This window comes from Oryx dammah, unplaced genomic scaffold (assembly GCF_014754425.2).
Source record: "Oryx dammah isolate SB20612 unplaced genomic scaffold, SCBI_Odam_1.1 HiC_scaffold_22, whole genome shotgun sequence".
Lineage (NCBI taxonomy): Eukaryota > Metazoa > Chordata > Mammalia > Artiodactyla > Bovidae > Oryx > Oryx dammah.
Window position 1 is genome coordinate 16,216,853 of NW_024070206.1, and position 13,472 is coordinate 16,230,324.

Here is a 13,472-nt window from a genome sequence, read left to right on the forward strand (position 1 = left end):
TAGGCACACTGCAAATTTCTGGATTCAGATTATCCCAGTATTTTAATCTTTTAAACATTTTCTTTGACTTGTCCAACCAAATGAATGGATTATTCAGAATTTTTAATATAGGTTACATTGAAAGTGATAGATTTATCTGTGTCGATTTTAGATTTCTTTTGATTGTTTCATATTTTCATTTAGAAAAAATTCTGTTAGCTGTATATACTATTCCTTAAAACTTGGTTGCTCAAAGAAAAGTTGGGGAGGGGAGAATTTGATGACATTTTCCCTTTTCAATTCTTTTAAGGTGTTTATCAGTGGCACTAAATCAGAATGCAGAAAAGTCCTTCAGACCATTCTGAAGGACAGAAGGCTTTGCTCTCTCCTGTCTCCTTTCTTCACTCCCAGTGCTGCGCCCGCGGAGTTCATCCAGCTCTATGAGAAGGTGGTGAAGTTTCTGCGCGAGGACAACAGTGATATGATTTTCATGCTGCTGACCAAGGTGACGTGTGACTCAGTCCTGATGTTGTCACTGAGCTGTAGGTACTGCTGCTGTTTCTCTGTGCCTCAGAAATACAAGGTCCTTGGAGCTCTGTCTCCAGGGGGACTGGAGGTGCACAGACCCTTTTCATGTTTGATATCATCTTCAAGTAGTCCGATCCCGTAGCTGCTGCTTCTGGATGCATTGATTATGTCATATAGGACAGTCTCACTACATGTAGTATAAAAAAGATCAGCCCCCAAACTCTTTAAAACTTCTTAGAGTTTTGAAATATTCATAGTAATAATTTGGTACATCCTTCTTTTGAATGTGTCCTGAATTTATGCCTTAACTGTTTGATAATTGAGTTGTATGTCACAGTCTCTTATATTTAGCATAAGCCAGATTTAAGCAAATTGTCTTTGTCTTGTTCCAAATAGAATATTATTAACCCAGACCAAGGCAATGACTTTATGTTACCAGTTGAGAAATTCAGAGCCTTAGCTATTTTGCTTTCAATTGTACTTCTCTGATACCTATAAATCATAAAACCTGGACATTTGTTAGGACCTGGAGACTGATCTCAGTTTTCTATAGGGGAAAGCATAGTTTGGGATTCTGGAAGGTGATATCAACACCCTGAATTTTCATAAACTGATGCAGATTTAGAAACATGGCCACCAGAAGCAGGTAGTTCCATAAAGCAGCCACTTTTTTGTGGCAGCGTGACCAGTGAAGAAGAACTACACAGTTCTGATCATTGTTTTATAGGGAAAACTTACCAACAAGATTCTTAATTGTAAAAAAGCATGCAGAGCTAAAAAAATTGCCTCTGAACCCCGAGAGTAAAGTAGAGATGGAGACATAATGGCACCATTAGTTATTGAACTGCCTAGATTCTTTTAACTCTATAAATTTTAGTTTCAATCTTTATGAAAAGCTAAATGCTAGGTAAACTTTTGACTTTCAAACTAATTTGCACATAATTTTCTCTATTTCAGTCAATTTTCTAGTATAAATAAAACTGCTTCTTATTTCTTTTTCTTTTTAGTTCGATCTTAAGCAATGGTTAAACTCCACTAAACCTCCTCTGTCTGATCGTACCAGGCTTCTGGAGTCCATTCATTTGGCACTTACTGCCTGGGGCCTTGAACCAGACGAAGATATTTTGATGCCATTTAATCTTTTCTGTAAGCACTGGACTTACCTTCTTCTCTACCAGTTTCCTGACCAGTACAGTGACATTCTCAGGCTGCTGATGCAAAGTAAGTGTCTTAATTGTGACTGATTAGATCGCAGTGAATGTTTAGTATGACATTAACCATTCCACAGATGTCATTTAAAAATGTAAAAATAATACAAGCATGCAGGAATTTAGAATTACTAATCTTTACCCAAAATGCTCAGTGAATAATGCCCTAGAGGCTGCTGTCTGTAAAATTGTCCGTTGTCAGATTGGGCCCTAGCTGGGCAGGGCCACTCTTTGGAGTCCACAGTCCTGCGTGCACCTCTTTACTTTGATTTTGCAGCTGTCTTGACTGGGGTGGGACTGCTTACTCTGGTGACTGTAGACTTGGGAATAGAAAGAAGTTGCTCCTTTACAATGTGCTTAACCACCAGTTGGTGGTTACCAGTTGGTTTCTTTCTAGTTTCAAAATGGTGAATACATTTAGGGTCCCCCCCCAACAATTTTTTGACTCTTATATTTTGCAAATGAATTTTATCCCAGTATAATGATACACTGTTTTTATATTATCCAAGAGAAAGAGCAATATTAAATTTTCCAAATTCCCACTGTTTCTATCCCCCTCCTGCAGTTTTCCATTAGTGTGTTGGAGAAATAAAGGAGAAGTAAAGAGTGCAGGCTTTCTAATTTTTGGAATTTCACTCGGCAAGAATTTTATTGCAATTTGAAAAATGAGATAGTATTTACTTTATTCATGTAAGCTTCATACAGTTTATTGATATAATGGAAAACTAAATTTTGCATTATGTCAAATCTTTGTGTTACTTTACAGAAATAGTTTTATGAATTAGCTAATGATCTGATGTATTGGACTACTTGAAGAATGTATAGTCTAATTTTCAAAGCCCTTCAAAGTGTTCATTATTTCCTATAGCGGCAGGTGGCAAGGTGGGTGGGGAGTGGTGGTGCAGAAATGCACTTGTATAATTTTTAATGCTTATTTACATAGCTAAGTTTTACTCCTAAGTTTGCAAAATTTGATTAAACATATATTATGGATTTTTCCCCTGAAACCTTTTGTTTTAAAAAATATTTATTTATTTGGCTGTGTCAGGCCTCAGCTATGGCATGCAGGATCTTTGTTCCTTGTGTCTTGTGGGCTTTCTAGTTATGGTTCACTAACCCACCAACCTAGATAGTATATTCAAAAGCAGAGACATTACTTTGCCGACTAAGGTCCATCTAGTCAAGGCTATGGTTTTTCCTGTGGTCATGTATGGATGTGAGAGTTGGACTGTGAAGAAGGCTGAGTGCCGAAGAATTGATGCTTTTGAACTGTGTTGTTGGAGAAGACTCTTGAGAGTCCCTTGGACTGCAAGGAGATCCAACCAGTCCATTCTGAAGGAGATCAGCCCTGGGATTTCTTTGGAAGGAATGATGCTAAAGCTGAAGTTCCAGTACTTTGGCCACCTCATGGGAAGAGTTGACTCATTGGAAAAGACTGTGATGCTGGGAGGGATTGGGGGCAGGAGGAGAAGGGGACGACAGAGGATGAGATGGCTGGATGGTATCACTGACTCGATGGACGTGAGTCTGAGTGAACTCCGGGAGTTGGTGATAGACAGGGGGGCCTGGCGTACTGCGATTCATGAGGTTGCAAAGAGTCGGACACGACTGAGCGATTGAACTGAACTGAACTGAACCCAGTTGCCCTGCGGTATGTAGGGTCTCATAGCCTCAACAGGGATCGAACCCGCATCCCCTGCACTGCACGGTAGACTCTTAACAAAGCACTGGATACCAGGGAAGCTTCCTTCCCTGAAAGCCCTTTAAAGAGATTCTAAATTGTTTATACAGGCAACCACTGACTTGGATTTAGCAGAAAAGTTTTAATTTGCAGGGAAAGTAGTTCAGTTACAGGCTTAAGACTAACAGTACCACCTCTGTCGGATTCCGTGACCTCCAGCCTCCTGGTGTTCCATCCCTCTCTGGCCACCATGGCAGTGTTCCCAGGGCTTCACCCATTGCTAATCTGTCTTCATTTGCCCTGGGTGAGCCCACTGCAATTTCCCCTGGCTTCACTGCCATCTTCTTGATGTGCATGACTCCATCCAGACCTGCCCTTCTGAGCCACTGTAGTCTACTTGATCCAGGCCACTTCCTGGTAAGGGCCTGAGGGCGTAAGTTCCTGTCCTCTGGGAGGCAAGTTTTGCAGGTAGCTGAGTGCTGGTTGGTGGTCTCTGCTTTTGCATACTGTCTCTGTGTTGCTTTAGGTTTTGCCTGTTACAGGAGTGGGGTGTTAGATGAGTATGAGACTTCTGAAGAGAGCATAGACTCTGCCGTTGTATTCTATTCCATGGCTCCTTTGTTTCTCTCACATTGTCCAGCCAGAAAGATGGCACCTTTACCATTTCCCAGTCAGGGGCTCACAGATTCCAACTCAGATGGCTCTGCTGTGTTCACTCCCAGCAGGGTTACCGAGAATAAGGAAAGTCAGGTGTCCACGTGCTCAGATCGTTCAGTAGGTTCTCTCTCTTTTTTTTTCCCACCAACTTTTGCAGGTTTTTAATTTTAAGGTAGGAAGGCAATGTTGAGTCTATCTCTTGACAGCTTTAGGCTGTGTGTGATGGCTGCACACGTTTCCTTAAAAGTCAGGAGGCCACAAATTAGGTTATCAATCTGTTTAATTCCAAACAAAAAAAGTCAGCACTATATAAACAAAAAGGAAAATTTACCTCAAATATCCAAGTCAATAGTGAAATCTGAAGTCGTTCACTTTACTAAATTATAAGAAATTTGAATAACAGCAAACAATGGCACATAAAATGAGTTTGCCACCTGAGGCAAAGCTTAAAACAAGTAAAAAGTTAGACAAAATGTTACAAAATAACCTTTTCAATAGCCAGTTGCTTGTTCCAAGGACCCTTCTGATGGACTTCTTTGCGCCTGTGCTGTTTGGGCCAGAGGAGAGGAGCAGCAAGTAAGTGGTCCTTTCCCCCAAGTCCTCCTTTATGTTGCTTGTGGACACATCATTTGCTTAAGAGGACACCGCTCCTTCCTCTTCTGGAGACTTGGGATCAGTAGGTTCTCTTAACTTCAGTGTCTTTACCACAAACCTTTATGAATGTGTTTTGGATTTTTACTTGATGCTCATTCATTCGTGAAGTACATGTGTTCTTCGATTCACGTTGAAAATTTAGTTTGTGAAAGATGCTGACTTGCTGTCCTCTGTCCACACCCTGTAAGGCTCTGCTGAACAGCTGCTGAGCCCCGAGTGCTGGAAAGCCACCCTGAGAGCCCTGGGCTGCTGCACCCCAGGCTGCCAGCAGGGGGCAGCTTCTGTGGAGAGCACGGTGCTTCAAAGTTCTCCTGATGTTCTCTTGTCCGACAAGCAGGTGTGTAGCTCTTGCCTGTATAAAGTTTCTGTATGTGTTTCTTTTTCATTTCCTTTGATTTTTTTTAAAAACAACTGGAACACATTTAAAATTTATATCTAAAAATGTATCTTTTAATCTCTAAGAGCCCTGTGCTTTCCTTTGTCCGTCATCTCCTGTTTTCCCCTGTCCCCTGCCCGTCTCCACCCCGCTGTGCCTGGATCGCCTTTCTCTCGTGCCTCAGTCTGATTCTTGCTCCACGGTTCCCGGATAGCCCAGGCCCAGCCCGTTTGTATCTCCCCCTCCCACCTTCAGCCTCCTGCTTCACTGGCTGCTTTGAGTAGGTTTCACGCAATTGTCCCCCAGAGCTGTCGGCTTCATCAGTTTTACATGATGTGAGTTCATATGAATTTATATGAAAAAATGTTTCCTTTGCTTTTGAAAAGGAGTTTGAAATCTGTTGATTTACTTTTCATATGCTATATACCTTTGTAATTTGATTACAGAGTCAAAGCTCTTTGTCTCAGCCTACCGTAGTATTCTATTGAAAGCAGAGTTTTAAAAATTGGTCATTTTTTTCCAGGTAATGGAGACTATACAGTGGCTGTCAAACTTTTTTTATAAGCTTCGGTTATCCACATTGGACTTTAAAAGTTTTGGTTTATTCTCAAAATGGAGTCCTTACATGGCAGACATGAAGACATTTTTGGGCTATCTTGTAAAAAGGCTGCTTGAGTCAGAAATGGCCTGCTTGGCCCAAGACCCATCTGCCAGCAGCAAAACAGGTAATATGCCTTTAGAGCAACATAGAGCTTAGGTGTTTTGATCTTCCATCCGGAGAGACTTGAATAGACACTAAAATATTTAAATCTTCATGATAAATCTATGTATCTGAGTGTTACGAAGAAAAAATAGGAAATTCACAGTACAAGTGTGAACCCATATGTGTGTCATACCTGTGTTCACTTACATAGTGGGTGCTTGCTTCACCCTCACTTTGTAAGGTGAAATACAAAGATATAGGTTTCAGTCTCCAATTCTCTCTTCCTATTATTTACCTCATTAAGAGTATTTAAGTTTTTATTTTTAAAAAATGTGTGTTATAAAATTATCTGTGACATTGTATTATAATAAAACTTCTCCAATTAAAAAAATTTTATTGCAGCAAATGAAAACTGAAACGTGCTTAGTTATATTAAACATGTTTTTTCTGTATCACCATAGGTTTTTAAGTATACAGATAATAAGTAGATTTTCTAGTTACCAGTTATACTGATAAAAGGTCAACTTTGTTTCTTTTTTTTCTTAATTGATGTATAGTTGATGTACAATATTATATAAGTAGCAGGTATAGAATATTCATACTTTTTAAAGATTATTCTCCATTTAATAGTTATTATAAAATGTTGGCTCTGTTTCCTGTTATACAGTATAACCTTGTAGCTTATTTTATACCTGCTGGTTTGTACCACTTAATCCCCTACTCTTACATTGCCCCTTCCACCTTCCTTCTCCCGCTGGGAACCACTAGTTTGTTCTTATATCTGTGAGTCAGCTTCTTTTTTGTTACAGTCACTAGTTGTAGTTTTTAGACTCCACATATGTGATACAGGATCTGTCTTTCAGTATAATGCCCTCCAAGTCCATCCATGCTGCTGCAAAGGGAATTTCATGCCTTTTATAGCCTAGTAGTATTCCGTCGTGTGTACATGTGTACATGTACCAGATGTAGATACCACGTCTCCTTTATCCACTCTTCTGTTGATGGACACCCGGATTCCTTCCATATCTTGGCATTTTTAAGTGATTGCTGCTGGGAACTTTGTGATGCATGGTATCTTTTTTTTTTTTGATAAATACCCCGGAGTGTCATTGCTTGGTCATATGGTAGCTGTATTTTTAGTTTTTTGAGAAACCTCCATACAGCAGCTGCACCAATTTACGTTCCCACCAACAGTGTATAAAGGGTTCCCTTTTCTCCACATCTTCGCCAACATTAAGTGTTTGTGTTGTCTGATGATAGTCATTCTGACAGGCGTGAGGTGATACCTCTTTGCAATTTTGATTTGCATTTCCCTGATGATTAGCAGTGGTGAACATTTTTTCATGTGCCTGTTGCCCATCTTCATTTGATGGACCTGTTTCTTGTCTCTAAAAATTTTGCTTTGTTTTAGTGCTAAGATCCCTACATTCAGTAATCATCCAGCTCTTTAAGCCATGGATACTGGTTTTAGAAGACAATGAAAGGTAAATAGTTTTTCTGATATTCAAATTCCTTTGAAATCTATAAAGTTCTGATAATGTTTTGGTACAGCTGACGGTTCACAGATTTGATTTTTATATAGGGCAACATTTAAATTTAGAAAATGCTATTTACAAAGTGAAGGTAATACATTTTCTGTTTGTGGAATTGCTAGTCTGATTGATCAGAGCTATTGATTTTGAAGCAAAACTGGGCTCTTGTTTCCAGCTTTCCACAATAAAAAAGTTAAATGAGTTTAGTATTTAATTTCAGAAAAATAAATGTGTTCTCCTGAATTATGTTTTGAAAATGTAACACTGTGAAATATGAGACTTACTTGATTTTACCCAGTATCAGTTATTTTGGGGGGACTACATTGATTATTGGGTGGGAATTGCTCTCTCCCAGAGGGCTATCCTTAAACAGTCTGCAAGCTTCAGGATTTTGTGGTGACTGTGAGACTGCTTATCATAATGCAGGCTGCTTGTTTATTTCCAGGAAGAGCTAATGGAATTTATTTTTTTATATTGAACTTTCTAAACCAGATTTAGAACTGAATTTTCATATAAATAATTTTTTTTCCTTTGGTTACTTCATCTCTGTTCACTTTTGGTTATCTTTTTATATGACTTTTTTCCCTTTCAGGCTTTAGGTAGAGAAAACTGTTCTCTGAGGCATTTGAAATGTAACCCAGATCCACAAGGGATGGGTTCACGGGTGTAATTGGATGTAAAAAAAGTGCTAATTTGATACTTAGTTAGATGACACACTTCTGAAACAATTACACTGGAATAAAGGTTAGGAAGGAAAGTAAATAAAATTATGCTATTGATATTAAAAGCTACAGTTCACCTCCAGAAATTTACAGCCTTTAAAGCTATCTAAATGTGTTTTAGGGCTACATAATGCATTCTGGGACGGGCAGTAATTTAATCATAGTGTTTCCTTTCTAAGTGTATGTTTCTCTTATTTAAAGCAGCCAGCGACATTACCCCTGGTTGGAGAGTGATGCTGTGGTGGCCTCAAGCATTGTGCAGTTGTTCACTGACTGCATTGGCTCATTGCACGAGAGTTTTAAAGGTAGGAAGATGTTGGATTATGCCTCTGGTTAGTTTTCACCTTTTCCTTAAGTCGTTCAGTTAATCTTTTGCCTCTGCTTTCCTACTTCATTTATTTTATTTGGTAGGCGATCATCTTTGAACAAGGAGAGGTCACCCCTACAATTATTTAGTTTTGGTAAGGTAATGCTGAGTGTCATCAGTTATGTAAAACAGACCTTTCTGTTTTGAAATTGTGTTCCCCCATGTTGTGAAAAAAATGAAAGTGTGAGTCACTCAGTCGTGTCTGACTCTGTGACCCCATGGACTGTAGCCTGCCAGGCTCCTCTGTCCATGGAATTCTCTAGTCAATAAGACCAGAGTGGGTTGCTGTTTCCTTCTCTAGGGAATCTTCCCGACCCAGGGATTAAACATGGGTCTCCTGCATTGCAGGCGGGTTCTTTACCATCTGAGCCACCAGGGAAGCATACTATTAATAAGAGGAATTTCTAAGTATAAAGACAGGTCAACTTATAAAGTATCAGCAGATACATTCTTGACTTAATCTTATAATTTATAGGCAATACATTAGAATATGTAATGAATACATACACCTTTTCCAAAGGAATACCCAAGACAGAAGTAATGGTAAAGTTATAAATGACAGTCATCAATCAGATGAGATAATTTAGATGAAGCTTGTCTTTCCTAAAGAGATGGGGATTGGGCAAGTGGTCAGGAGGAAAATACAGTGTGCTTTTAACTTTTAACTCTGTATGAAAAGTAATGTTCAGTTTCATGTTGCTGAGCATAGTTCTGTTTTTACCATATAAATCCTCTACTTCAAATTACTATTCAAATGCTTTATTAAAACTCTGCTTTGCTTCTGGCCTTTTTTTGAAATCTGTTACCTTTGTTACTACCTCCTGACTGCTGTCCTCTGAAGCTTCTACTTCTTTCCCACTGTCCCCTGACACTTTGGTTGCCATCCCACTATCCCTGGAAATTGCCATCTCCTTCCCCTGGTTCTTCTAGCCCTGGTTGCTCTGTGGCCACAGAAAGCTGCCAGTGCTGAGAATCATGCCATTTTTCCTGTGCTTCTGTTATTGATGCAGTGGGGATATCAAAGCAAACACCCTGCCTTCCTTTGAGAAAGACCATTTCTCTTCACTTTGGAATCAGTATCCTTACCCAGTTGCTCTTTAAGTTCTTTCCAAGCATAACTAATGTTTGGCATTTCAGTGGAGCACTGCAGGATCACGGTCACAAAGTCCACATCTGAGTTGATCATGGAGCGCTTGGTCTGCCAACGGGGCACCAGAAATGTGGGCCAGGGCTGCTGCCAGGGCTTCCGTTTTTCCCTTCTCCTCACTCAGCTTCTTGGCTGACTGCTTGAAGTGATCAAGCGCAGTGGGAGACACAGAGTCCATGAGCCTGATGGCATCTTTGCTGGAAGCCTTTATTATCTGTTGCAAAAGGAACACCTATTTGCTTAAGTTCAATTCTTGCTTTTTGCTCCACTTGGGCTAACTGGTATTCTTCCTTGTGCTGATAAAAGCAGATGCGAACCCCCATCCTCCAGCTCTACCTGTTCACCTGGAACAATGAATGCAGGACTGTATATCCTTTGGTGGAGAACTTTGAACCACCAGATCAGCCTCGGGGATCTCTGACCCACATGCAGCAACACTGGTTGCAACCAAAACTCTAAAATCACCGTTTCTGAAACCTTTTCAGGTGATTTCCCTTTGCTTCTGTGGAAGTCTCCATGTAAAGACTGGACATCCTGCCTTACGGCCACATTCTGTTTCAACTCCTGGGTTTCTTTCTTTGTTTCACAGTATATGTTAGTTTCCCTTGATAACCACTGTACACTTGGATCACATCCCAGTAACTGCTGCCCTGTGAGTCCAGTGGCACTTGATAGCCAGATACTATACAGTTACTGCTGTTTTCTGTGTCTTTTTACCCATCAGGTCCACTTGTTCCTATGTAGATTTCATGTATTTCTTAGCAACTTATACACCCACCAAGGGCAGGTTGCCGAAAAAAGCAATGTTGGGGCTTGTCTTCTGAATCTTTCTTATTGCTACATGTAGAATCTCTTACACTTGATCAGCAAAGCCCATGTCCAACATCTGGTCAACTTCATCCAGGACAACATGCTTAAGTTTGGTGGGGTCTAGCTTGCCATTCTGCAGGTGGTCTTTGATATGACCTAGTGTCCCAACCAGGATATTGATCCCATTCCATATTCATTCAATTTGTCCTCCATAGGGAGTTCCACCATAAAAGCAAGCCACTGCCAGATTTTTTGTGATGTCACTGAAGTCTCTGCTTACTTGACTTGCCAACTTCCTTGTGGGTGCAAGAACCAGTACTTGAGGGGCACAGCCTCCCTTCTCATCTTGCAGTTCTCCCTGAAGTTTCTCAACCAAAGGCATAGCAAAGGAGAATGTCTTCCCAGTTCCTGTCCACGCCTGTGCGATCAACTCTTTCCCACTATAGACCGGGTGAAACATCTTTGCTTGTATAGGAAACAGGAAGGTCACCCTACGGGCTTTGAGAAGTTTAATCGTTTCTTTGGATATGGGAAAATTAGAGAAAGCTCCTTCTTTGCTCCACAGTCATTTCCTGCTCTTAACTCACTATTATTTTCTTCACTGGCAGCTTTCTTGGAGTCAGAGTCAGGTCCAGAATCAGGGAATCCATTCTTCAGGTTGGGGCTTTTCTCTCCAGTTTTTCCATTTATTTCTTTTTCTTTCCTCATCTTTTTGGGCTTAGGTGCACCCAATTCTTCCTTAGAAGGCTCCTCATTTTTTATAACTTTTTTGGTTTTAGGAGAAACAACTGTCTTTTCATAGGGCTCCTTTAGTTTTTTTGTAACTTTTGGTTTTAGGAGAAATAATGTCATCTTGAGATGGCTCCTCTTTCTTTTTTGCCTTTTTGGATTTAGGATCACTTTTGGGATTAGAAAATTCACATCAAGCTCAGAAGGCCCTGTTTCTTAGCCTTTTTCGCTTTGTTGCCAGCTGGCTCTGTGTAATTCCTTGCTTTGGGGTTTCTCACACTGTGTTGTTGTTCTTCAGTTGTTAAGTCATGTCCTACCCCTGACAGCCCCTTGGCCTGCAACACACTAGGCTTCTCTGTCCTCCACTGTCTCCTAGAGTTTGCTCAAGTTCAGGTCCATTGAGTCAGTGATGCTGTTTAACTTCTGCTGCCCCCTTCTCCTTTTGCCCTCAATCTTTCCCATCATCATGGTCTTTTTCAGCGAGTCAGCTCTTTGTATCAAGTGGCCAAAGTATTGGAAATTCATCTTCAGCATCAGTCCTTCCAATGAATATTCAGGGTTGATTTCCTATAGGATTGAGTGGTTTGTTCTCCTTGCTTTTCATGCTGTACAGATACATGAAATCAACCCCCAAACTCAGTTATCACAATCAGCTTTCTTGGCTCCCTGACTCCCATTCTGAGCTAAGGTGGAGAAGATCCATTCCCCTCCACCCTTATCTGCCCTTTCAGTGAGGGTGTAGTCCGTAGATCTTGTTTTCTGTTTCCTTGTGAGGTTGAAAACCCCACATAAACAGCCCCAGGGCAACTGAGGCTTTTGTTGTTTAGTCACTAAGTCATGTCCGACTCTTTAGGACCCCATGGACTGTGCAGCCCGTCAGACTTCTCTATCCTTCACTCTCTCCTGGAGTTTGCTCAAATTCATGTCCATTGAGTCGGTGATGCTGTCTCACCATCTCATCCTGTGCTGCCTTTAGCATCGATCTGATGCTCGGTTTTCCTTGTCTTTCTGCTTCTGACCTCTTTTCTTCCACTGAATGTATGTAGCTATGCTTTATCAGAATGTTGTGTTTACTCAGTATATCTAAACGTTTTGTATCAGGAGTCTTCTGAGGCTGTTAGTCCACCCAATCCAGATTCTTGCGGTAGCTCTCTGTTGCCTCTCATTTCTGTTCCTGCTCATTTGTCAGGGTCTATCCTGCTAAACTGATTCTCCTAAAATTCTGTTTCTATGCTACTATATTCTTATTCAAAAACTTTGAAGTGTAATAATGTTTTAGCTCAGCATTCAAATGTGTCTGACCCAGAGCACTTCAGTATTACGGGATGGGCTTTTTGGAGGCATCCATTCAACCATATGGCTCTACTCATTGTTCCCCTAAACGTCCTTGGACCTTCCCACTGCCACTTTTTTGCTTATGCTGATTCTACTACCTGGGTGAAGCCTCAGGCCCTTTGTATTTTCCTGCATATCTGTTTAAGTGGGTACATTTCTCTCCTGTTTCTAAGTCTTTGTAGTACATTGTTACAGTTGAAATCTGTGGGAAGCAGACACCATGATGGAGCCAGAATGCTAAGAGGTGTTGGAGGTAATGCCTGTGAAAATAAGAGGGAGAGGAATAGAGGTAGACAAGCAAAGCCTTCACCTCTGGTGCAGGTATAACACCCATGAAAGGAGAGTAGGAAGGCAGAGTCTCAGTCTGCAGGGCAGATCTGAGAAAGTTTTGGCCAGCCAGATGGGGCGTTGGAGTGCTGTGATTCTTTATTGAGGAGCCCACCCTTGGCGGAAGCACCCAGGTCAGTGCTCAGCTGTTGGCTGAGGGCTTCAAGGGAGGAGGATGGCCTTGACCCAGGTGCTGAAGTGCTGTAGCCTGATCTGTGGCAAGTTCTGTTTGAAGGGAGATCTGAGTGGTGCACCTCCATGGCCACTGTGTGTTTATGTGGCACTGGGTCCTGGAGTTAGCAATATGCCATCCAGTATTTTGGAGAAGGAAATGGCAACCCACTCCAGTGTTCTTGCAAGGAAAATCCCATGAACAGAGGAGCCTGGTGGGCTACAGTCCATGGGTTGGCAAAGAGTTGGGCCCAACTGAACATTCATGCACACACACGTGCATCCAGTATTTTATATATAATAACATCAGATAGATTATGTATTATAGTAGTATGTATATAATATGGCAATAATACATATGTTAATATATATAGCAGTAATATGTGTTATATATAAAATTTGTTATCTAATAATACATATCTATATATAAATAGCCTGTTGTTTAGTGTAGCTTTAGGTTCCCAGCATAACTGAGTGGAAAGCACAGTTTGCATCTGCCCTTTGCGCCCCGCTCTGAGTGCATAGTCTCCCCTCCAGCTCCCCGAC

General features: G+C 40.9%; 1 protein-coding gene and 1 pseudogene across 2 annotated transcripts in view; one reads left to right on the forward strand and one right to left on the reverse strand.

The window, feature by feature from the left end:
• Nucleotides 1–13,472, forward strand: part of EPG5 (ectopic P-granules autophagy protein 5 homolog) — a 129,632-nt gene that overhangs the window by 89,460 nt on the left and 26,700 nt on the right. The window contains exons 30-35 of one of the 2 annotated variants that reach the window (XM_040264562.1): nucleotides 290–484; nucleotides 1,515–1,728; nucleotides 4,896–5,044; nucleotides 5,607–5,808; nucleotides 7,198–7,270; nucleotides 8,242–8,345. In XM_040264562.1, the coding sequence (XP_040120496.1) occupies nucleotides 290–484; nucleotides 1,515–1,728; nucleotides 4,896–5,044; nucleotides 5,607–5,808; nucleotides 7,198–7,270; nucleotides 8,242–8,345 (937 nt within the window). The remainder of the gene's footprint in view (nucleotides 1–289; nucleotides 485–1,514; nucleotides 1,729–4,895; nucleotides 5,045–5,606; nucleotides 5,809–7,197; nucleotides 7,271–8,241; nucleotides 8,346–13,472) is intronic. The other variant, XM_040264563.1, reaches the window with a different exon arrangement.
• Nucleotides 9,272–11,216, reverse strand: LOC120880801 (annotated as a pseudogene).